The sequence below is a fragment of the Leptopilina heterotoma genome, unplaced genomic scaffold (genome assembly GCF_015476425.1).
Source record: "Leptopilina heterotoma isolate Lh14 unplaced genomic scaffold, ASM1547642v1 Lhet_13, whole genome shotgun sequence".
Classification (NCBI taxonomy): Eukaryota; Metazoa; Arthropoda; class Insecta; order Hymenoptera; family Figitidae; genus Leptopilina; species Leptopilina heterotoma.
The window spans coordinates 322,510-348,508 of record NW_025110848.1 but is presented as its reverse complement, the minus strand read 5'-3'; the positions used below and the strand labels follow the sequence as shown (position 1 = coordinate 348,508).

Below are 25,999 nucleotides of genomic sequence, written 5' to 3'. Positions count from 1 at the left end.
AAAAAATCAAAAAAACTATTCTATTCTCTTTTTTACTTCTTCTATTTATATACATGTATATATATAGAGAGTAACTGAAAACAAATTTCTTTCCATTTTAATTTTTAATTCATTTCCATTAATAAATTGCCAAGAAAATATATGTGAGAAAAATTTATTTTTAATGAAAATTTTTTATTTGATTTCTTCTTCAAAATAAAGTAAATAAAATCTTTCCTCGAGGAAGCAAAAAGTATTAATATTGAATTTTAATAACAATATTTGTATTGGTAATAAAATTTATTAAATTTTAAATTCAAATTGAATCGCGTGAATTTCGAAAAGAGCTCAACTCTGAAAACCGTAAGAGTCATTTCCACTAGCAATAGTTATGTGAAAATGAGACTTACGCTTTTTTAAGTTGAGCTCTTTTCGAAATTCACGATTCATTTAAAAATTTAAGAACAATATTTTAATTATAATTTCAATTTGAAATTAAACTTAATATTGATAAATAATTGAATTGAAATTAATGTTAAAAAATGGTAAAATTAATAGAGTAGAAAAAGTACAAAAGGAAGAAGAGTAAAAATAAATAATAAAATTTGCAAATTAATATTTTTAAATTTTTGATAAAGGAATGAATTTTGCTTTTTATAACTGGATTAAAATTTATGTTGAAAGATATTATAAAAAGATTTCAAGAAATGGAAGTACAGGAGAAAATAGCTTTATGTCTGATTGTCAAAGAGTGGAGAAAATATCTTTTATATATTTATAAATATATTTATAAAGATAGAAAGGATCTTAATCACAATTTTCTCTTTTTAGTCTGTGACATTAAGAAGATGTCAGCAACCGCTTCAAAGAAAAGACTCTGTTGCAAGGATGACATTATCCGGACTCCACTATGTAGTTGAGGTGAGTGCTTTTTGACTTTATTTATTCACGAAATTTAATTAAAACTATAATTGCAAGAATGCACTTACCGCGAGAACTTGAATCTGATTAGAACGAATTACACGTTGCCGCAGAAATGTTTTTACACATATATAGAAAATAAGAGTTTAATTCCATTATTATGAATATTATATTTTTAATAGTAATTTTAGGGAAAAAAAATAACTTCAAAACCATTTAGGGTAATTATTTTTAAAAAAGAAATTATTAGTACCTTTAGGTTTCTCTAAAATTCTTCTATGTCTGACTAAAGACTGATTTTTACTACTGTTTTTATTTTAAGACATTTAAAACATAATTTCTGACTATAAATAATATTCCTACTACTGATATTAAAAATTTTTAACAATATTTTATCATTATGTCTGACTAAACACCGAGTTTTTCTACTAATATATTAGTTTTAACATTATGTCTAACTTAACATTGACTTTTGCTACTAATATTTTTATTTCAAAAAATATATTTTATGTCTGACTTAATACTGACTTTTACTACTGATATTTTTATTTCATAAAATATATGTGTAACTAAAAATAGATTCTTCATTCTGAAATTCAAGTTTCTTAAAATATAAACATTTTGTCTGACATAAAATTGACTTTTACTACTGATACATAAAGTTGCTGGAATTTAAACAGGTTTCTTATTATTATAAAGAGATTTTACCATTTATTTTTTTATTTTAAGAATTTAAATATTCCTGTCTGCTGACTTTTACTACTGATTTAAAAAAATTGGTAGAAATTAAACCTTATTTTCTTACTATAAATTTTGTAATTTAAGAAAAATAAAACACTATGTCTGACTGAAAAATACCCATTTAGTGCTGATTGTAAAAACTTTTGAAGTTTAAAAAGTTTTTTTATAATTTAAATGGGATTTTATTGAATTATTACAGATGAAAACTTTAAATAATTCACTTAATAAGTACATAATATTAAATATTCTTGTTTATTATTATTATTCAAAAATGTTTAATAAAATTTTTTGCAAGAATTTCATTTTTCTCATAAATAATAATATTTTTTAAAGCTATTCAATTATTTTCAATACAATTTTAATGAAATTTCTCGAAAGAATACAATTATTTTTAAAAATATTAATTAAATTCGATTATTTTCAAGAATTTTAATATAAATTCAATTATTTTCAACAATTTTGATGGAAATTTTTTTAAAAAATTATTATTTTTTAAAATATTTCGATAAAATTCCTTCAGAAAATGTAACTATTTTCAAAAATTCAGATAAAATTCTATATAAAGGAATTCAATTATTTCCAATACTATTTGAATAAAATTTATCGAAAGAATACAATTATATTTAAAATTATTTTTAAAAATTGTAATAAAATTTTTCTAAACAATTTAATTCTTCTCAAAAATTTTTAATAAAATTATTTGTAAATTTCTATTATTTTCAAAATTTCCAATTAAAATTACTTTAAAAAATGAAATTATTTTTACGATATTGAATAAAATTCTTAAATAAAAAATGTAATTATTTACAAAAAACTATAATAAAATTGTTTAAAAGAATTTAATTTTCTATGAATAATTTTCATATAATTTAATAGGAAAATCGTTAATTACAATTAATAATAAACACGATTATTTTAAAAACTTAAAAGAAAATCTTTATAAAATTCAATTCAAAATTACTTCAAAAAGTAAAAATTATTTTTTAAAAACTCCTTTATTAACAAGAGAATTGAAAGAAATTCTTCAAAACAATTCAATTATTTTAAAAAATTTTCATAAAAATCTTGCCAAGAATTAAATTATTTTCAATACAATAATTTTAATTACATTTTCTCAACAAAATTCAATTATTGAAAAAAAAATGTTGATAAACTTCTTGAAATGAATTTAATTATTTAAAATTTTTTTTTTATAAATACTTTACAAGAATTCAATCATTTTCACTACATCAACAATTTAATCATTTCTGAAAATAATTGAATTCTTGAAAAGAATTTATTATTTCTACAAATAATTAAATTTTTGTAAAAATTTTAAAAATAAGTGAATTTTTAAGAAGAATTTCATTAAAATTGTATTTAAAATAATTGAATTCTTGTGGTATATTGATTATTTATTGATATAATTGAATTCTTACCAAGAATTTATAAATAATTTAATTTTCCCTGGAATTCAATTATAATCGTATTTAAAATAATTGAATTCAATGATTTTCAGTACATTAATTTAAAAATTTTAAACATTTAAGAAGAAATTTTTTTTTTGAAAAATTAGGGATCAAAAAAGCAAACAGCAACTAACTTCAAACTGCGAACAGATTACCGGAATACAACGATTATTAATATAGATTTAAATTATACTGTCTGACTGAACACTGACTTTTACTACTGATATTCAAAATTGATAAAAAATTTAAAACATTTTATCTTACTATAAAGCATTTTGAACACTGATAAAGTAATTTCCGGTGAAGAAAACACTGAGTCTGACTTAAAAGTGACCTTTACTACTGTTACACATATCATAACTAGAATAAATACATTTTTAAGAGATGTAAACAATTTTCCTAGTGATATTTAATAATATTTAATAATAATATTAATAAATATAGAGAGAGGAAATATTTTAATTAATTTAATTTTTATTAATTTGATTTCGAAAAATAAAAAAATTTTAGTCCACCTGAATGAAATCGAGAATAAATTAATGTTAGAAAATTAATATTTATATATTAACCTCCATATATTATACGTATATCGAATAATTAATTTTGCATAATGAACTCATTGAAAATTAATGTATCTAATTAGTCATTTGGCTTTCTCGTTAACCCTCGAGTAATAATGCACGATAGAATATACACTGGCGCACGCAGATAGTTGCCTACTTTAGATATGTTACTATATAGAGAGAAAGAGAGAGAGAAAGAGCTTATTTCTTGAGGCTCTATTTCTAAGCATTGTGAAGACAAAGAGAGGGGGAGGAGGAGAGAGAGAGAGAGTGAGAAGGGGTTTTTGTCTAGTAGAGTTGCACGAAACTCACGTTTACCACAAGCTTGTTATCAACAGACGAATAGATTTCTAGCCTAGTCAACATTGTTAAGAGTTGTTTTCACTCCACGCATTACGTCACTGATGGGATGAACAACTTGTACACCACTTATATGCACTTTATACACGCAAAACGCCAACGTCGAGGCTTGCGTTTCCGGAAATAATTAGCGAGAAACTGTTATAAACTGTAAAGTGAGAGTTTATTATTGTTAATCTTTAATTAATTTTATGATTATTGTATTTTAATTTGGGCTTTGTTAATATTTTTTCTCATAATACTGATATTTTTTAATTTAAAAAATTTTAAATATTATGTCTGACTGAATTTTGATTTTTACTACTGATTTTCGAAAATTTCTGAAAATTCAATTATTGTGTCTGACTTGAAGCAATTTATACCACTAATATTCGAGTTTAAGGTCATCCCGAGTCGAAATTTAAGCCCTACTTTCACCCTGAATTTTCAGGGTCTATTGAGTGTTAGGAGTAGTAAAGTAGGGTCTAATTCTAATACAATTAGACCCTACTTTGACTCCCAAAATAGGCGGAAATTTGCCAATCTTCCATTTGGAGAAGCAAAGGAGGGTCTACTTCTAAGAAACCTATACCGTACTTTTAAACCTCGTAGACCCTACTTTCATACTCCTAGACCCTACATTCTAAAAGAAAATTTAGAATTATTTTTTAATGCATTACTTGGAACACTGCAAATGCAAAAAGTACTCCAAATTCATAAATACTGATGTGTTTTATAGCGTCTATATACACTTCGTGTATATAGACGCTATAAAACACATAAAATTCCACTTTTACTCATCCCTAGTGCTTCAATTGAATCTGAGCAAATCTTCAAATTTTTCTTTTTCTAATTGTAGGGTCTAGGAGTATGAAAGTAGGGTCTACGAGGTTTTAAAGTACGGTATAGGTTTCTTAGAAGTAGACCCTCCTTTGCTTCTCCAAATGGAAGATTGGCAAATTTCAGCCTATTTTGGGAGTCAAAGGAGGGTCTAGTTTTTAAAAATTGTATTGAAATCAGACCCTACTTTACGACTGCTAAACCTGAATAAGCCCTACATTTTCAGAGGCTAAGTAGGGTCTAAATTTCGACTCGGGATATGTCTGACTAGAAATAAATTTTTACTACTAACATTGAAGTTTCTTAGATTCTAATTATTTTGTTTGACTAAATATTGACTTTTACTACTGATACTATAAAGTTACTAGAATTTTAAAAGTTTTTATATTTTTATAAATAGATTTGACTATTTATTTCTTTATTTTGTTAATTTAAATAGTTCTGTCTGACTGAATATTGACTTTTACTACTGATACATAAGGTTGAAGGATTTTAAACAGGTTTCGTATTTTTATAAAGACTATTTACCATTCATTATTATAATTCTTAGAATGATAATATTCTATGAATTTAAATAGTCCTGTCTGACTAAATACTGACTTTTACTACTGATTTTCAAAAACGAATAAAAATTGCACTTTTTTTCTGACTGTAAATAATTTTTGCCAACAATTGAGTAATTTAGGGAAAATAAGAAACTAAGGCTGACTTGAAAGTGACTTTTACTACTGATATAATTTTGAAAACATTTCTTTTAGTCGATTTTTGGTTTTCAACGTTTTTGTTCAATTCTCTTTTAAATTAACTCGATTTTTAATTACTTATACTCTGATTTCCAGTATTTAACACATTCTGTCTGACTATTAAATTGATTTCTACTACTGATATTTTCATTATAAGAAATTTAAAACATTATATCCGACTAAAAATAATTTTTTATAACCGATATTAAAGATTCTTAAAATATAATTATCTTGTCTGACTTAACATTGACTTTTACTACTGATACACTACTGATACATAAAGTTGCTGGAATTTAAACAGGTTTCTTATTTTTATACAGAGATTTTACTATTTATTTCTCTATACTAAGGATTTAAATAGTCCTGTCTAACTGAATATTGACTTTTACTACTGATATTTAAAAATCGTAGAAAATTATACCATTTTGTTCAATTGATTTTTAAATTAACTCGATTGTTTACCATTTAAACTCAGATTTCAACTATTTAACACATTCTATCTGACGAAGAATTAATTTTTCCTACTTATTTTTTTTTCATTTTAAGAATTTTAAAATTTTATGTCCGACTAAAAATAATCTTTCACTACTGACGTAAAAAAAATCTGAATATTTAATAATAATAACTGAATTAAATCAAATTTTACCAGTAATATACAGATTTGTAGATGTGTCTGACTAAACACTGATTTTTCTACTAATATATCAGTTTTAAAAAATTGTAATCTTTATGTCTGATTAAAAATCAATTTTTACTACTGACATTGAAGTTTCTTAAAATATAATTATTTTGTCTGACATGAAATTGACTTTTACTACTGAAACTCAAAATTGCTCGAATTTTAACAGGTTTTTTTTATTATTATAAAGAGATTTTACTATTTATTTCCTTATTTTAAGAATTTAAATAGTTTTGTCTGACTGAATACTGACTTTTACTACTGATACTCTAAAATAGGTAAAAATTGAAACTTTTTTTCTGTCGGTAAAGAATTTTTACTACGAATTAGTAATTTTTATGGTAAATAAGACACTAAGTCTGACTAAAAACTGTCTATTACTACTGATATATAAATTTGCTAAAATTTAAACAGTTTTCTAATTTTTATAAAGAAATTTTTTTTATTTATTTATTTTAAGATTTTAAATAGTTCTGTCTGACTGAATTTTGACTTTTACTACTGATTTTCATACGTAAATAAAAAATAAACTTTTTTTCTGACTATAAAGAATTTTTGCCACTAATTAAGTAATTGTTTGTGGTAAATAAAACACTGAGTCTGACTAAAAACTGACTTTTACTACTGGTGTTCAAAAGTGATTAAAGTTAATATTTTCCTTTTGATTCATAAAATTTTTATGACTGTATAACTAAGAGAATTATGTTTGGTTCAAATACATAGTTTTCTCAGTGATATTTTTAAAAAAATTGTTATTCCAAATATTTAAAAAAAAACATTTTACTAACAAATTTTATTTCGAAAAATGTTTGAACAAAAATACATGCATGAGATTCAGCTCTCAATTTTCAACCATTTTAAAATGATATTATTTCCATAAAGTAAAATTAATTTAATTACGTTAAAAGTATGAGCAATATTAAAAATCATTTATTTTTTGTTCTTTCCATCTATTTTGTTTGTCAAATGACATTTAATTTAATATCTTTTTTTCCATCTCTTTGAGGTTGTTGGTGGTCATCTTTTGTCGACTTTTTGTTGTATTTTTTGTTTTTTCTTTTTTTTAATGGTTAAATACAATTTCATTTCGATCATGTTCTATATACATGTAGTGAAACGTTGCTCGAAAAAAAAGGTTTCCCGTGCTTTACACATCGCGGTTGGTTAGTCCATTTTGCAAACACAATTCCATTTTGGTGTTTTGAAACGATGTAGATTCAGTGAAACAATATAAAACGGAATATAAAGGGGTTGCAAGAGGTTGTGAAACCGCTCCTCCCCATTCTCCTCTTCATCTCTTGTCTAGAATGCCTAAACTGTGTTTAACCATAAAATTTGTTGAAAATTGAAATTATAATTGAACATAACCAGGCAAAAATGCTGAGCAAAACAATTTTAAACAATTGTCTTGTATATTTACATATGTAAATATATTGTATACAGGCAAGAGGGAATTTTATTTTTCTCTTTTCTATGCTCTCTCTCTCTCTCTCTCTCTCTCTGTCTGTCTGTCGTATATATAACGCAATCCAGAGGAATTTTAGATTTGAATTAATGCCTTTTTTTCAATGAATATCGAACAAATGCAAACGTATAGAGACAATAGTAGGTTTTTCAAGTTAAATTGAAATGTCAGTCAATTTTATATCCAAAAATTACATTTTTTTCCTCCCGTATTATTAAAATGATTTTTCTTTTTTCTTTGCTTTAAAAAAAAAAAAAATTTTGATAAATATAATGTTTCTGTAAAAATTGATTTATAACTGACAAGCTTGTAAATTAAACGTCATGTATATTTACACTTGGAAAAGTTTATTAAAATGCTTTCATTGAAAGAAAGAATTTTTTTTTTTTTTTGTTCAAATTCCACTTTTTGTTTTTAATTAAAAAACGAATCTTTGCATGAAATGTAATGCTGTATATTTTCACATTTTCAAGCTGGAAAATTTTATTGGGAATGAAACTGATACTTATGTTAATTAAAACGTAATAACTCGTAACTACTTTTTCAAAATAAATTTTCATCTTTTAATTAATTTCAGTTGTGAAATTTAATAATCCCTGTTAGCTTTAATAAAGCATTGAAGAATTACTGGTTTTATTTTTTGATGTATTTTATATATTATATATGAATGTGTGGAGAAAAAAAAGTTGGGAATTATAATTGCATTTGATACGTAGAAATATTTTTATTAATATATTTAATACTGAAATTTAAAAAAAAATTTAAATTTAAATATTTAAAACAAATTGTACTACTTGTATTCAGAATTAACATTATGTCTGATTGAAAACTGACTCTTGCTACTAATATTTTTATTTCAAAAAACATATGTTTCTCTAGAAATGGATTTTTACTACAGATATTTCTAAGTCTCTTGAAATTTAAATATTTTGTCTGCCTTAAATCAGCTTTTACTACTTATACTAAAATTTCAAGAATTTTAGAAGCTGTGTCTGACTGTAAACAATTTTTATCACTAATTAGTAATTTTTATGGTAAATAAAATACTAAAGTTTGACTTTTACTACTGATATTTAAAAATCGTAGATATCTTTCACTACTGAAGTAAAAAATATTTTAAATATTTAATAATAATAACTAAATTAAACCAAATTTTATCAGTAATATTCAGATTTGTAGGTGTGTCTGACTAAACACTGATTTTTCTACTAATCCCAACGGGAAGTTGCCAATGTTAACGATTGGTTCAATAATGGGCCATGCTTGGTACCCAATGGTTTTTTCTTGGCAAAACAATTGGCAACCATCATTGGACCACCAATGGTTTAAACTTGGGATGATCACGCTACTGCCAATGATCGGTAGCCAAGCATCGGGCCAATATTAGTTGCCAAGGAATTGCCAAGGAAACAAAATCGATTTTCAAAAGCTTGATTTTTTATTGGCAGCCAACAAAAAACCAAGGTTTTGAAAATTGATTTTTTAAAATTATTAATTAAAATATATTTTTCAAAAATTTATTTAAAAAAAAAAATATTTTTCAAAAATATATATTTTTTTTTAAATTGATAGAACATATTAATTTAATTTTTCACCTCTGGTAAAACAAAGATGAAAGACTGATAAATTCCCTCACTTTATATTTTACAGTGGAGGGATAACTGTGAATGTCTTTGCGAGAGAGGAGCAGGTACTTATATAGAGTCAGTGAAACAGGTCACAAGCGAGAAGAAATCACTAGCATGCACTCTGGCGGCGCTTGTCGGAACTGTTTTCTGGCGCGCATGCATATCCTGACGTTATCGACACAGCGCTTGGCAACCAACGTTGCGCCACTTCCGACAAGCGCCGCCAGAGTGCATGCTAGTGATTTCTTCTCGCTTGTGACCTGTTTCACTGGCTCTATATAAGTACCTGCTCCTCTCTCGCAAAGACATTCACAGTTATCCCTCCACTGTAAGATATAAAGTGAGGGAATTTATCAGTCTTTCATCTTTGTTTTACCAGAGATGACAAATTAAATTAATATGTTCTATCAATTTAAAAAAAAATATATATTTTTGAAAAATATTTTTTTTTTTAAAATAAATTTTTGAAAAATATATTTTAATTAATAATTTAAAAAAATCAATTTTCAAAACCTTGGTTTTTTGTTGGCTGCCAATAAAAAATCAAGCTTTTAAAAATCGATTTTGTTTCCTTGGCAATTCCTTCACGGAGAAAATTTATTCCTGAAATTTTACTGAATTTAGTTCGGTAAAACTGGGATGAAGTGTCAAAACAGTAATTTTTCAAGAACTAGACTGTAAAAGAAATTGCATTGAAAAATAATGTAAAAATCATAAAGCTCACGATACATGTATTAGCGCTTCAGTTACAGTTCGGTAAAACGTAAGCCAAGTGCTCGCTACATTCATATTTATTGAATAGTTCGGTAAAACGTAAAATAAAGTCTTCGGTAAAACTGACGAGTTGCAATTTATTGAATAGTTCGGTAAAACATAAGATAAAGTCTTCGGTAAAACTGACGAGTTGCAATTTACTGAAAGTTCGGTAAAACTTGAAGAACAAAAATAAAAAATAATGTTACTTCAGTAGATCTATATTAATACTGCCGTAACTCTCAATTTACCTACTTCAATCACTACCTAAACCCCCTACAATTGTTTACGAACAAATACTAATTGATACACCTGCCTACAGTACATTCTAAACGCATACACTAATACACACATCGCACGCTTTACATTAATGCTTCAGAAAGTTTCAACTGTCCTTATATATTAATCTCAATTTTATTTCACCGCTTGTGAGAAAGATTCAAATTAATAAACTATCCTTGTACAAAATTAAAAATTATTTATATTAATGAATCATTTCTAACTATATTCAAGGTCAATTTATGAAATATTTTTAAATTATGTTTGTATTATTATGAAGGAGTTTACACCGTAAGCCTTAAATATAAGCCTCCGCGCGCATAAACGGATATACCTCCCGGAGCATATATTTGCGCCTGCGCGAACACGTGGTCAAGGCAAACTCTTTCACAACACAGCTGCAGGCAAACACTTTGCGCAGACGCAAGTATATCCTCATGGAGGCATATCCGTTTATGCTCGCGGAGGCTTATATTTAAGGCTTACGGTGTAAACTCCTTCTATAAAGAAAAATGTTTAAATTTGTATTTAATGGAATAAAACAATAATTTATGAAAATCCTTATTATTCTCAAATTTTTGTGTTTAAAATTAAAAATATACATATTAAAAGTGCAAGTTGGAAATTATTAAATTAATTAATAGAAAATTAATCTTTCTGAAATATTAAATAATAATTGTGAGGTATTAAAAAGCGAAAAGGAAATAAGCAAGTAAGCAAATAAAGAATAAAGTAAGCAAGAAGGAAATAAGCAAGTAAGAAAGTAAGCAAATAAGAAAGTAAGTAATCAAGAAGGAAATAAGCAAGTAAGAAAAGTAAGCAAGGAGGAAATAAGCAAGTAAGCAAAGTAAGCAAGTAAGCAAAGTAAGTAAGAAGGAAATAAGAAAGTAAGCAAGTAAGCATATAAGAAAGTAAGTAAGCAGAAAGGAAACAAGCAAGTAAGCAAGAAGGAAATTACGAAGTAAGCAAATAAGTAGGTAAGCAAGTAAGCAAAGTAAGTAAGAAGGAAATAAGAAAGTAAGCAAGTAAGCATATAAGGAAGTAAGTAAGCAGAAAGGAAACAAGCAAGTAAGCAAGAAGGAAATTAAGAAGTAAGCAAAGTAAGCAAGAAAGAAATAAGCAAGTAAGCAAAGTAAGCAAGAAAGAAATAAGCAAGTAAGCAAAGTAAGCAAGAAGGAAATAAGAAAGTAAGCAAGTAAGCATATAAGGAAGTAAGTAAGCAGAAAGGAAACAAGCAAGTAAGCAAGAAGGAAATTAGGAAGTAAGCAAATAAGTAGGTAAGCAAGTAAGCAAAGTAAGCAAGAAAGAAATAAGCAAGTAAGTATGCAAATAAGAAAGTAAGCTAGTAAGCAAGCAAGATATTTCCTTTTTGCTTACTTGCTTACCTACTTATTTACTTACTTACATACTTACTTATATGTTTAATTGCTTACTTATTTATTTCCTTTTTACTTACTTACTTATGTTTATTTGCTTACTTACTTACTATTATTCATATTTAATTAAAATGAATAAATTATATGTTAAAAAAATAAGTATGTTATTGCCATTTTATATTTTCTTTTTACTTAATTTAAAAGCATTTATTACATATTTGGCAATTAATAAGTGTTTAAAATAATTAATTGAATTTTAATTTAAATAATAATAAAATTATTATTAATTAAGTCTAAATAAGTTGGAAAAATCAACTATTAGTGTGAAAGTCTTTCATTCGACTGCGGGACACTTGAAATAAAGTATTTCAATCCAGAAAACTAAAACTTTAGGCAAGTCAAGGAAGTTTTACCGAACTATTCCTGAAAACTAACACTTTAAGCAAGTCAAGAAAGTTTTACCGAACTATTCCGGAAACGTTAGTGCCCATCAAGGAGGTATTTATTTAATTTACATTAAACGTTCAGTTTCAATTTTTTTTCAACTTTTACAGTACTAGTTCTTAAGGAATAAAGATATCACATTAGATTTTAAATATTGTTACCGAAAAAATAATATAAAAATTATTAAAAATTACGATTATGCTACTATATCCCAAGTTTATTGAAAAATTCGGTAAAATGTAAGGAACAAATTTTCTCCGTGTTGGCAACTAATATTGGCCCGATGCTTGGCTACCGATCATTGGCAGTAGCGTGATCATCCCAAGTTTAAACCATTGGTGGTCCAATGATGGTTGCCATTAATGTTCCAATAATGGAACGGAGTTCGCCAAGCATGGCCCATTATTGAACCAATCGTTTACTTCCCATTGGGATATATCAGTTTTAAAAAATCGTAATCTTTATATCTGATTGAAAATCAATTTTTTCTACTGACATTAAAGTTTCTTAAAATATAATTCTTTTGTCTGCCATGAAATTGACTTTTACTACTGAAACTTAAAATTGCTCGAATTTTAACAGGTTTTTTTTTATTATTATAAGGAGATTTTACTATTTATTTCCTTATTTTAAGAATTGTAATAGTTATGTCAGACTGAATACTGACTTTCACTACAGATACTCTAAAATAGGTAAAAATTGAAACTTTTTTCTGTCGGTAAAGAATTTTTACGACCAATCAGTAATTTTTATGGTTAATAAAACACTAAGTCTGACAAAAAAGTAACTTTTACTACTGATACATAAAGTTGCTGAAATTTAAACAGGTTTCTTTTTTTACAAAGACATTTTACTTTTTTATTTTTAGAATTTAAATAGTCCTGTCTGACTGAATACTGACTTTTACTACTGATTTTCAAAAATAATTAAAAATTAAGCCTTTTTTCTGACTAACTTTTTGCTTCTAATGTAGTAATTTTTATTAGTAATGAATAGTCATTTCTACTAATTTATTAGTAAAATTTTTTTCTTAATTTACGAATAGTCATTTGACGGAATGATTTTTAAAAGTTTGAATTTTCATTTCATCGAATAACAAAAATTCTGTTGAAGGCAATTTTTCTTAAGTTGAAAATTTAGTTACAAAAATGAAAATCCTCTGAATTAATTTTTTTTACACAAAGTCTAAAAATCAAAAAAAGAACTTTTAATATTCTTTTTGAACTATTTTCTAATTCTCTATTATGGAAGACAATACCAATTTTTTTTATAACTAGACTGATAAAATGATAATTTAAAAAAAATTCCAGCTCCCACAAAATTGAAAATTAATCCTCCAATTAATTGAATTTCCTAACGAGAACTTGGTTTCAAAATGTCATTTTCAATTTTTTTCACTTATATATATATATATATATATATATATATATATATATATATATATATATATATATATATATATATATATATATATATATATATATATATATATATATATATATATATATATATATATTTATATATATATATATATATATATATATATATATATATATATATATATATATATATATATATATATATATATTTTGTCCCTTTTTTTGACACAAGTTTTTGTTAGACAAAGGGTAATCTATGATTTTCTCTTTCACTCTTCATATATATGATGCATAGCGATTTGAAAAGCCGATTTCAATATCCATTTCTTTCTATTACTTTTTCTCGTTCGTCACGAGCAACTCGTTCTGGCAGTGAATCACGAAATATCCGGTTGGCTATTGTTACTTGTCACTCGAAATGAGATATGACTTTTCGTTGTGCCGAGGGGAGGGGGACTTCAAAACAGTAATTCCATGTAATAGTATATTGAATGCTCCGTGCAAAAAGGAGACACGGATTAAATACTTGATTTACGTTTATATATCGAACAAAACTATCGATGAATCATTTAAATAAAACCAATAAATAAAGTGAAATAAATTTTTGAAACTTTAAATGTTTGTAGTTTCTAATTGAAACAGAAAACAAAATATCGCTAGTAGAATCTTTTATAATTTTGACAAAAACGGATTAATTCAAGTAATTCTATTTGTATCAGTAGTAAGAGTCACTTTTTAGTCAGACTTAGTGTTTTATTGTTGTTAAATTATTCTATTAGTGGTAAAAATTCTTTACAGGCAGAAAAAAGGTTTAATTTTTAATCAATTTTAAAAATCAGTAGTAAAAGTCAGTATTCAGTCAGACAGGACTATTTGTTGGTAAAAATTATTTTCAGTCAGAAAGAAGGTGTAATTTTTATTCGTTTCTGCAAATCAGTAGTAAAAGTCAGTATTTAGTCAGACAGGACTATTTAAATTCTTAAATTTAAAAAATATTATAAAATTTCATTACAAAAATAAGAAACGTATTTAAATTCGAGCAACTTTATGTATCAGTAGTAAAAGTCAGTATTCAGTCAGACATGATTATTTAAATTTTTCAAATAAATACAAAATAAGAAAATTTTATTATAAAAATAAGAAACCTGTTTAAATTCCAACAATTGTATGTATCAGTAGTATAAGTCAGTATTCAGTCAGACAGAACTATTTAAATTTTTAAAATAAGGAAATAAATAGTAAAATCTCCATATAATAATAATAAAAAAACGTGTTTAAATGCAATATATTTTATGTTTTAGTAGTAAAAGTCAATTTCGTGTCAGACAAAATAATTATATTTTAAGAAACTTCAATGTCAGTGCGTCAATAGTAAAAATCGATTTTTAGTCAGATATAATGTTTTAAATTTCTTATAATGAAAAAATAAATAGTGAAAATTAATTCTTTGTTAGATAGAATGTGTTAAATAATTCAAATCTTAGTGTAATTGGTAAAAAAATCGAATTAATTTAAAAGTCAATTGAACAAAATTGTATAATTTTCTATAATTTTTTAATATCAGTAGTAAAAGTCAATACTCTGTCAGACTGGTCAATTTAAATTCTTAGAATAAAGAAAAAATAGTAAAATCTTTTTATAATAATAAAAAATCCGTTTAAATTCCTGTAACTTTAAGTAACAGTAGCAAAAGTCTATTTTAAGTCAGACAAAATAATTATATTTTAAAAAACTTTAATTTCAATAGTAAAAATCGGTTTTTAGTCACAGAAGAAAATATTTTTATTTGTTAAAACGGATATGTTAGTAGAAAAACCAGTGTTAAGTCAGACACAACTACAAATCTGAATGTTAGTTATAAAATTTGGTTTTAATCAGACATATTTCAATTCGTATTTTTATTATTTTAACACTTTACAATATTTTGATAATTATTTTTTTTCACTATATCAATTTTTATATTCAATTACCCTATTTTTTTATCATAAAACTGTTTGGAATTTTAACTATTCTTCTTCTTTTCTTTTCATTTTGTAAATGTAAAAAATATTTTCATATTTAAAAAGCATGATTCTCATTATGACGATGAAAAAAAAATGTTCTCTTTGAAGTCAACACTGAATAGTTTATTTTCCGCATATATACACTGTAAAAAAATTTTTTCTCCTCCTTATCGTTAGAAAATCATAAATTCAACAATGTAATCTAATTTCAAAAGAAATACAAATTTCAGTTAAAATCAACAGAAAAAAAAACTGGACACGCAATATTTTCCTTTCACTGAATATGAAAAAAAAAATTTTTTATGAAAAAAATTTTTCTTTCCTTGTCTTTTTGTTTTTAAGAGATAAAATCCTCACCTCGTAAAAATGCGCTGTTGGAAAGGATAAATGTGAAATTCTTGTTCTTCACCGGTCTAAAAGAATTGAATTGTGTCAGTAAGTGGAAGTAGAAAAACTGCGCCGATTTCAAAAAAAAAAAAAAAAAAAAAAAAATGAAAATGAAAATAAAAACTAAGTCACATTGTCATATGTCCTAAAAACGAACGCTAGTCTTCCTTCTTTTCTTCTCTTGTGAAAAGCTTGGACTCTTGACTATTATGGACGCAGACGACATATATATGTGTGTATACTCTTTAGGGTGAGTGTAAGACGTTGATCCGAAGACACGGGCTCTTAGCTTTTTAAGATGTCACTTTTTTCTTAAGACAAAAAAAAAGAAACCTCTTCACAGTATACACGTGCCTCATTTATGCACACACTATCTTACCTTTGTACTAAGTAAAATACCCTTTCAAGCTTCACACTCCATCAAAAATTTCTTTTTCTCTCGTCAAAAGGTTCAAGATGGAAAGGAGAATTTTCCCCGGTATTAATTAACCTAATTAAATGTATCAAATTTCAATTTCAAATGCAGCAAATTATTGTTTGTAATTGTGTAAATTGTGCCTGAATCAGTTAAATTATTTAATTTTTTTCCCAAGGATGTTACATATTGATTCGTTGTTAGAGATAATGTCTGACTAAAACCAACTTGTACTACTAATACTCAGATTTAACTTCATGACTGACTGAAAATTGAGTTTGCAACTTAATTATAAATTTAAACTTTACATACGTCTGACTAAAAACGGACTTTGACTACTGTAATTGAAGTTTTTTAAAATATAACAATTTTGTCGGACTTAACATTGACTTTTACTACTGAAACCCAAAGTTCCAGAAACTAAAACAGCTTACTTATTATTATAAAGAGATTTTACTATTTATGTCTTTATTCTAAGAATTTAAATAATTCTGTCTGACTGAATATTGACTTTTACTACTGATTTTGAAAAATAATAGAAAAATAAACAATTTTGTTAGAGATATTTTAATTTTAAGAAATTTCAAGCGTTATGTCTGACTAAAAATAATTGTTCACTACTTACATGAAAGTTTCTTAGAATATGATTATTTTGTCTGACTGAATATTGACTTTCACTACTGATACTTAAAGATATTGGAATTTAAACATAGTTCTTAGTATAAAAAATAGATTTTACTATATTTATTCCTTTATTCGATTAATTTAAATAGTTCTGTCTGACTGAATATTGACTTACACTATACTGATACTTAAAGAGTAAAAATTTAAAAAATAATAAATAAATAAATATAAAATAAAAAACAAAAATAGAAAAATTATATAAATATATAAACACTGTATTATTAGAAATGAATTCATTATAATATTTGTGTTTTCTTTAATTCAATTATTTCGCACAATTTAAAATTAAGCAAGTTATCAATTCACCTTTTTAACATATAATTAATTCACAATTCAATAACTCACATATTTAAATAAATTTTAATTATAAACAGAAATTATTATTTTCTCATATTTTTTAATAAAGAACATACTTTAATTATATGAATATCTGTTATACCACTCATATAATTATAGTAGTGTAAGAATTCATAAACAGTTCGAAATGAAATTTTTTTTTTTTTAAACTGGATTTCTCTGAATTTGATATATTCGAAATGGAATTAAAAGTTTATATATCTTCAAATGCAGTCACTTGATAAATGCAAAACTTTCCACTGAATACACACATGCACTCGTTCATAATTTAAATATGAAATCAACAGAAGTAGATGAATATATATATTGAATTTCCAATAATGTGTCTCTTATAGTTTTATAAGCATGAAAAAATTCATCAATATAATAATAATTTCGAAAATAGATTGGAGAGAATGTGAAGGAGCTTAAATGAATGAAAATTAAATCGCGTTTAATAACGCTCAACAAAAACAAAAAAAAAAAGAGAACAACAAAAAATTGTTTGGTATAAAGTTTCGGAAGTGAAATGAAATTTTGATTTTTAAATAAACTATAACAAAAGTCACACACAAGGGAGTAGCAATTTAATTGAGGTTGAAAAAATCAGGTGCAAGAAAATATGCAAAGCCAGACAAATTGAAAGGAAACCTGTATATGTATATACATTTTTTTATTGTTTGCTCAAAATCTTTCTGCTTTCATTTTTCTTTTACAATTTTTATATTATTTGGAGAAAAACGATTAAGTGATTTTAGAAAGAAAAATTGATTTTTACATTATTTATGCCATAAATTTGAAAAAACAATACTACAATTTCTTATTCGTTCATTTTTTATTTTGAATTTCAGTGAAATTTGAAGTTTTAAAGTTTTTTTTCAATTTCTCTATCACAGTTTCTCTAAGGATATCAAATTGATATTAAGCTGTTTGTATGACTAAATACTGACTTATACTACTAGTATTTTATTCTAATTTATTAAAGTCAAATTGAAATGTTTTAAATTACTTAAAAGATAAGTAGCATAAATCACTATATAGTCAGACGTAACTATTGCATTGCTTTAAATAAAGAATACAGTAAAAATTTATTTTTAGTTAAATGAAATCCATTAAATTACTTAACAAAATATCAGTAGTATGAATCAATACTTCGTTAGACATATTAAAAAATTTTAAATAAAGAATTTAATAGCAAAAATTCAATTTTTAGTTAAACAAAATCTTTTAGGTTACTTAAAATAAAATATCAGTAGTATAAGTCAGTATTCAGTCCGACATGACTATTCTAATACTAAAAATGAAGAATTCAATAGTAAAAATCCATTTCTAATTAAACAAAATGTTATAAATTGATTAAAATAAAATATCAGTAGTATAAGTCAAGATTTAGTCAGACATAACTATTTGAATATTAAAATGAAGAATACAGTAGTGAAAATCCATTTTTAGCCAAATAAAATACTTTAAATCACTTTATATAAAATATCAGTAGTATAAGTCAGTATTTAGCCAGACATAACTATTCCAAATGTTTAAAATGAAGAATTTAGTAGACAAAATTCAATTTTTAGTTACACAAAATGTTTTAGGTTACTTAAAAGAAAATATCAGTAGTATATGTAAATATTTAGTCAGACATAACTATTCAAATACTTAAAATTGAGAATTCAATATTAAAAACCATTTTTAATCAAACAAAATTCTTTAAATTACTTAAAATAAAATATAAGTAGTATACGTCAGTATTTAGTCTGACTTAAACCAACTTTTATCACTAATATTAAGATTTAATTTTATATCTGACTGAAAAGTGACTTTTACTGACAAAATATCTTTATTTTCAGGAATTTAAATATGCGTATAACTAATTATAGATTTTTACTACTGATATTTACAAGTTTCTAAAAATATAACTATTTTGCCTGTCATAAAATTGACTTTTACTACTAATATGTAGTTCTTTAATTTAAATTATCGAACTTTATCTTTAAAAAAAATTCTGTCTGACTGAATATTGACTTTTACTACTCACATTCAACGATTATTAAACATTAATCTATTTAACAGCCCATAAACAGTTTTTAACAGTAAAATTTTGATTTTAGCTAAATAAAATACTAAGTCTAACAAACAATTTCTTTTACTACTGAATTTAAATGTTTCTTCAAATTAAATTATATTGTCTGACTAAAAATTTATTTTTACTACTGAATTCTTTATTTTAACTATTCTAACAGTTATGTCTGACTAAATCTTGACTTATACTACTGATATTATATTTTCAGTAATTGAGAACAATTTGTTTGACTAAAAATGAATTTTTATTGTCAATTTAATGTTTTTGAAATTTTATCCTTATGTCCGACTAAATACTGACTTTAACTACTAATATCTTAATGTTAAGTGAGTAGAAATATTTTTTTTTTACTAAAAAATAAAACAAGTTCTTCGTCACATTTGGTTTTCTTTCATTGTATCTTCATTCACACATAATATGAAGAGATATTCTTATTTAGCATTTTTCTGAATTAAGAAAGAGAGAGAGAGAGAGAGAGAGAGAAATATATAATATTCGAATTTAAACACTTTTGATTCTGTAATTTCATCAGAGTGAACGGAAATTGATTTTCAGTGAAGTTCCTGTTCAATTTAATCTCTTGCTCGCTAACTCTGTCTTTCTAGATTTCTGTAATCACTTTTACGCTGTAATCGAAATCATCCAATCACGTGCGTCAGGCTTTGAAACAATTCAAAGGTATTATATTGCGTCAGGTAAAGGTACACTTAATAAAAATCTTTTAATTGAAAAACTTTTTATTATATATATATATATATATATATATATATATATATATATATATATATATATATATATATATATATATATATATATATATATATATATATATATTTAGAAATATTTCAATTCTATTCGGATAAAGAATTTTATCATTATCTTCAATCATCTACAATTTTCAAAAACAGACAATTGGTATTTTTAATTTTAAATTGTTGTCAAAAATTTGCAGAATTTCCCTGACAATATAAATTTTACTATGAGAGTATTGTAAAAATTACTATATTCTTTTTTTCGTCTATATTAAGTTTATAAATTATTATGAAAAAGAGTAGATCAAAAAATATTATTGAATTAAAAAAAAGTGATTGTTTAGAAAAAAATGTGTCTGTTCCAACTGGAATTCATTTTTAAAATAGAAAATTTTTTCTAACTTTATGTAGATTTTTCACTTGTCCGGCCTTTTTCGGTGGAGTAATAAGGTTCCTTGCTAAGTAGTAAGTTTTGAAATATGGTCGACAGTTTCAGGAGTAGCAACTTTAAGAGCACCTATACTATAACCATCTTCTCCCTATAACCTTATACCATCAGCTTTACCTGACTTTTCTGGAATTAATCATTCTATGCTTGATAACTTTCAAACCCGATTTTTTTCATTATTGAAAAAAAAAATTTTTTAACAATTAAAAAATATAATTTTTAGTTAAGTCAAATTTTTTAAGTTAAAGTAAAATATCAGTAGTATAAGTCAACATTTAGTCAGACATAACTATATAGCCAACCAAAAAAATGATTTGAATTTTTTTTTCTGATTTAATTAAACATGTTAATGTTTACTTATTATTTTTATTTTAATATTTGTTATAACATATTTTTTATTTAACAGTTTAACTTCATACAATTTTCGATTAATATAAAAAAAATTTAGTTTGATATATATATAAAAAAATATATTGTCAAAAATAATAATTTTGTATAATTTTATGAGGAATATGTTAATTAATCTTGACATAATTTCCCCCAATTTTCTTTTAATGACTATGGGAAAATACTGAAACACATTTTAATTAACCATTTTATTACCTACAAAACTGCCAATTTGATGTTGATAAATTTATTATCGATTTTTTTAACAAAAAAAAAATAACATTTCACTCATTATTGAAGTTAAATATTATTAAAGAAGAAATTTATCCTCTTGGTTAAGTAACAAAATGTTTTCGTAATCATGTCACGTGTTCGTTTCATCTTAGCTCTCTCATGTAATATTCACTAATTATTATTTAATTAACTTATCACAAAATTCATGATTAAATTTAATTAAGAGCTGATGATAACAATGGAAATTTAACTTAAAATATTGCTAAATAATTATTTTTTTCTTTATTTTAATAAACTATTTAAAAAATGTAATTATTATGTTATAATGATCAATCTCGTTTATGCAATGATATGAATAAGTGAAATATTCCTCATTTTATTAGCTTTGCGAGTTATTGAACTAATTCATTAAAATTTAAAAATGAAATACTTCAAAAGCTCGATTTTAAATTATAATTTCCTTTTCATAATTACAAAATTTTTTATTAATAATTTGATGTTTGCGATAAAATGTAAAACTGTAATTATTATTACTATTATTATTATTATTCAGATTTTTTTTAGATATTATTATACATAATTTTATTAGTTTTATTATTTTTACAATCACAATATACAAATAATAAGTAACATAAAATGTTTTAAATTTCTTGAAAAATTATTAGTATAAGTCAGTATTTTGTCAGACTTGCGTCTGACATATTGCTGACTTATACTAATAATCTTAATCTATTCCAATGTTTTAATTAAAGAATTCAGTAGTAATAATTTATTTTTAGTCAAACAAAATATTTTAAATTAGTTAACATAAATATCAGTAGTATAAATCAAGATTTAGTCAGACATAACTGTTCGAATACTTAAAATAAAGAATTCAGTAGTAAATATCTATTTTTATTCCAACAAAATGTTTTAAATTGATTAAAATAAAATATCAGTAGTATAAGTCAGTATTCAGGTAGACCTAGTTTTTTAAATATTTAAAAATAAGAAATCAGTAGTAAAACCATTTTTAATCAAACAATATGTTTCAAATTAATTATAAGGAATTATTAGTAGTATATAAGTCAACATTTAGTTAGACATAAGTATTCCATTATTAAAAATGAAGAATTTAGTAGTAAAAATTCGTTTTTGGTCAAAGGAAATGTTTTAAATTATTTTATATAAAATATCAGTAGTCTAAGTCAATATTTAGTCAGACATAACTGTCAGAATATTTAAAACTAAGAATTCAGTAGTAAAAAAAACATTTTTAATCAAACAAAATGTTTTATATTACTTAAAATTAAATATCAGTAGTATAAGTCAAGATTTAGTCAGACATAATTGTTGATATACTAAAAATGAAGAATTAAGTAGTTAAAATTCGTTTTTAGTCAAAGGAAATGTTTTAAATTACTTTATATAAAATATCAGTAGTCTAAGTCAATATTTAGTCAGACATAACTGTCTGAATATTTAAAATTAAGAATTGAGTAGAAAAAACCATTTTTAATCGCAAACAAAATGTTTAAAATTACTTAAAATTAATTTTCAGTAGTCTAAGTCAATATTTAGTCAGACATAACTGTCAGAATATTTAAAACTAAGAATTCAGTAGTAAAAAAACATTTTAATCAAACAAAATGTTTTATATTACTCAAAATTAAATATCAGTAGTATAAGTCAAGATTTAGTCAGACATAACTGTTGATATACTAAAAATGAAGAATTAGGTAGAAAAAATTCGTTTTTAGTCAAAGGAAATGTTTTAAATTACTTTATATAAAATATCAGTAGTCTAAGTCAATATTTAGTCAGACATAACTGTCTGAATATTTAAAATTAAGAATTGAGTAGAAAAAACCATTTTTAATCGCAAACAAAATGTTTAAAATTACTTAAAATTAATTTTCAGTAGTATAAGTCAAGATTTAGTCAGACATAACTGTTGATATACTAAAAATGAAGAATTAGGTAGTTAAAATTCGTTTTTAGTCAAAGGAACTGTTTTAAATTGCTTTATATAAAAATATCAGTAGTGTAAGTCAATATTTAGTCAGGCACAACAGTAACTTTATGTATTAGTAGTAAAAGTCAGTTTTTAGTCAGACAAAATAATTAAAATTTGTCGAAACATTTTTATAAAACGAATTCTTCTTCAATAATTTAATAAAATAATTTTCAATTATTTTACAATATAAAAAAGTAGAGATGAAAAAATAATAGATGAAAATAAATTAATGGGAAGCATAGAAATTAATCCAAATTTTTATCATTCTTTTCTTTTGCAAATTTAATATTATTGCAATTCGTAAAAGAAAAAAAAATTTTTTTAATATTACTTCTTGACAATGAAAAATTATTTTTTTTACTCTCTTTTGAGAATTAATTTTTTTTCCCACACACAGACAATTAACTCGCGATGTCACACTGTGAATTCACTGATTTACTTTTAATATAGTATGTCATGATTATTCGGATTCTCGGGACTATATCGCGTCACACTTGCAAGCGAAGAGTTGAGAAAATCTCATTTTCTTAAAATAAGTTAAGACAAAAGGAAAGAGAGAGAGATAAAAAAAAGAAGCGGGAAGTTATTCAGCCTCAGAATAAGAGAATCTCACCGACTTTCAAGTATTACATTTGTAAAATTCTCTTTTTCAATTTAAATGAATGATTCTAATCACTCCATTATATTATACTCCTCCATATATATAATGAAAAAATTCTCACTGAATGCGAAAAAAAAGTGAAGGAATTCAGAACACTTTAATTTTAATTCAGAAGTTTATAAACGATTCAATTTCTAATTTCTTATTTAAGTGACAAAAAGTAAGTAAATAATAATAATAATAATATATTAATAATAATATAATAATAATTTTAATAATAATAATAATAATAATAATAATAATAATAATAACAATAATAATAATAATTTTAACTAAGTACTATATGCGTAATATGAAAAATTATTTAATATTTACAAATATCTGGGATTTAAATCTGAATAAAAAATATTTGTTTAGGGCCCAATTGATAAATAAAATAAGAAAATTGACAGAGACCAAATTTGTGTCTAATTATAGTTAATGGAAACGTGATATAACGCGCATACAACGACATATTGCGGATGTCACTTTAGCTTTGCAGCAAAATGTGCACGTGACACGTGATAGATCACCACAACATTGTCTAGGTCACTAATGAAAATATGAATATTCAGACTCACGTGTCATTATATTGAAATATTCATTAAAGTGCAAATAAACCTCAAAAAAAAAAAAAAATATTAGAAAATCTTTGACACAAAAGTTTTTATCTCACACAGCAAATTATTATTATTATATTTTTATTGCTAATCGTGAATATATTGTATATGAAAATACTTAGCATTATTATTATTATCATTAAAATTATTATTTAAAATTAAAATCTCAGGAGCAGAAATCCATTTTCAGTCTCGCAACGAATTTCAAGAAGGTATTAGAATCGTTATGTCAGACTAAATACTGACTTATACTACTGATACTGCTGAAAATAATAATTTTTAGTAATTGAAAACAATTTGTTTGACTAAAAATAAATTTTTACTTCTGAAATTTTAATGTTTTTGAAAATTTTATCATTCTGTCTGACTGAATACTGACTTTTACCACTGATATTTAAGGATTAATAATTATTTAACCTTTTTTATCGAATATAAATAACTTTTACATTAAGGTCTGGATTTTTGGTAAATAAAACATTAAGTCTGACTAAAATAATATAAAACTTTTTCTAATAATTTAGTAAGCTTATAGATGATTTTAAAAGTATTAAATTTTTTTAAATAGTTTAAAATTAGACAAAAAAATAAAAAATTTATTTAACACTACATTTTTAATTTGAAAAATCAAAATACTTTATTATTTAATATTGTCGAAGCGAAAGTGCGAGTAATTTTTTTTATTGATATTTTTAACGTTTAAAAATTTCGATTAGATAAAGATTAAAAATTCCTCAAAAGAAGATACGATGAAATTTATATATCTCTCCTGAAAGCTTATCTTAATCCACTGAAGATTTTCAATCTCTATCCAATGTCAACTGCTTTTAATGGTTCAAAGTAGTAAAAATAAAATTTCTCACACTTTTCTTTCTTGCCTTTTCACTTTAGAATGCAAAAATTTTAAGTTCAAGTTATTTTTTTTCGTTATTTAACTATACTATATTCCAAATATATTTATTTTTATGATATTTATAATATTGTTAATATTTATATTATTGTTATTAAATTACATTAAACTGAACTAAATTTGATCGTTTGAAGATTTTGTTTCCAATTGAATAATTCTGAAACACAAGATATTTTACCTTCTAATTTAAATTATCAAATAGAATAACAATTTTTGCATTTCTTATTCAGAAATAATTGAATATATGTTCGAAATTAATTGCAAAGTGTCGAATTCGGAGGATATAAAGAAAATGGAAAATGCAATACTATACATAGAGAGAGAGAGAGAGAGAAGTCTATATAGATTCATAAACGAAATTTCATTTCGAACTCAACTCGCGAGTATTAACATTAACAGTGTTTATTGTACTGTGTCGGGTTTTAGCTATGCTGTGCTCTTGGTATAAAATCCTGCGCACGAATCTTAATCGTTAATTATCCAACTGGTTGGAGCGACCTGGCTTTACGTTAGCTGGATTGCAATTAAGGCAA

The 25,999-nt window shown here is 24.2% G+C and overlaps 1 protein-coding gene across 6 annotated transcripts in view; it reads left to right on the top strand.

Moving 5' to 3' along the window:
• LOC122512939 (inactive rhomboid protein 1) overlaps window positions 1–25,999 on the top strand; it is a 348,315-nt gene that overhangs the window by 291,901 nt on the left and 30,415 nt on the right. For all 6 annotated transcript variants that reach the window (XM_043629088.1, XM_043629093.1, XM_043629092.1 and 3 more), the window contains one exon: window positions 811–900. In XM_043629088.1, coding sequence (XP_043485023.1) covers window positions 811–900 — 90 coding nt within the window. The remainder of the gene's footprint in view (window positions 1–810; window positions 901–25,999) is intronic.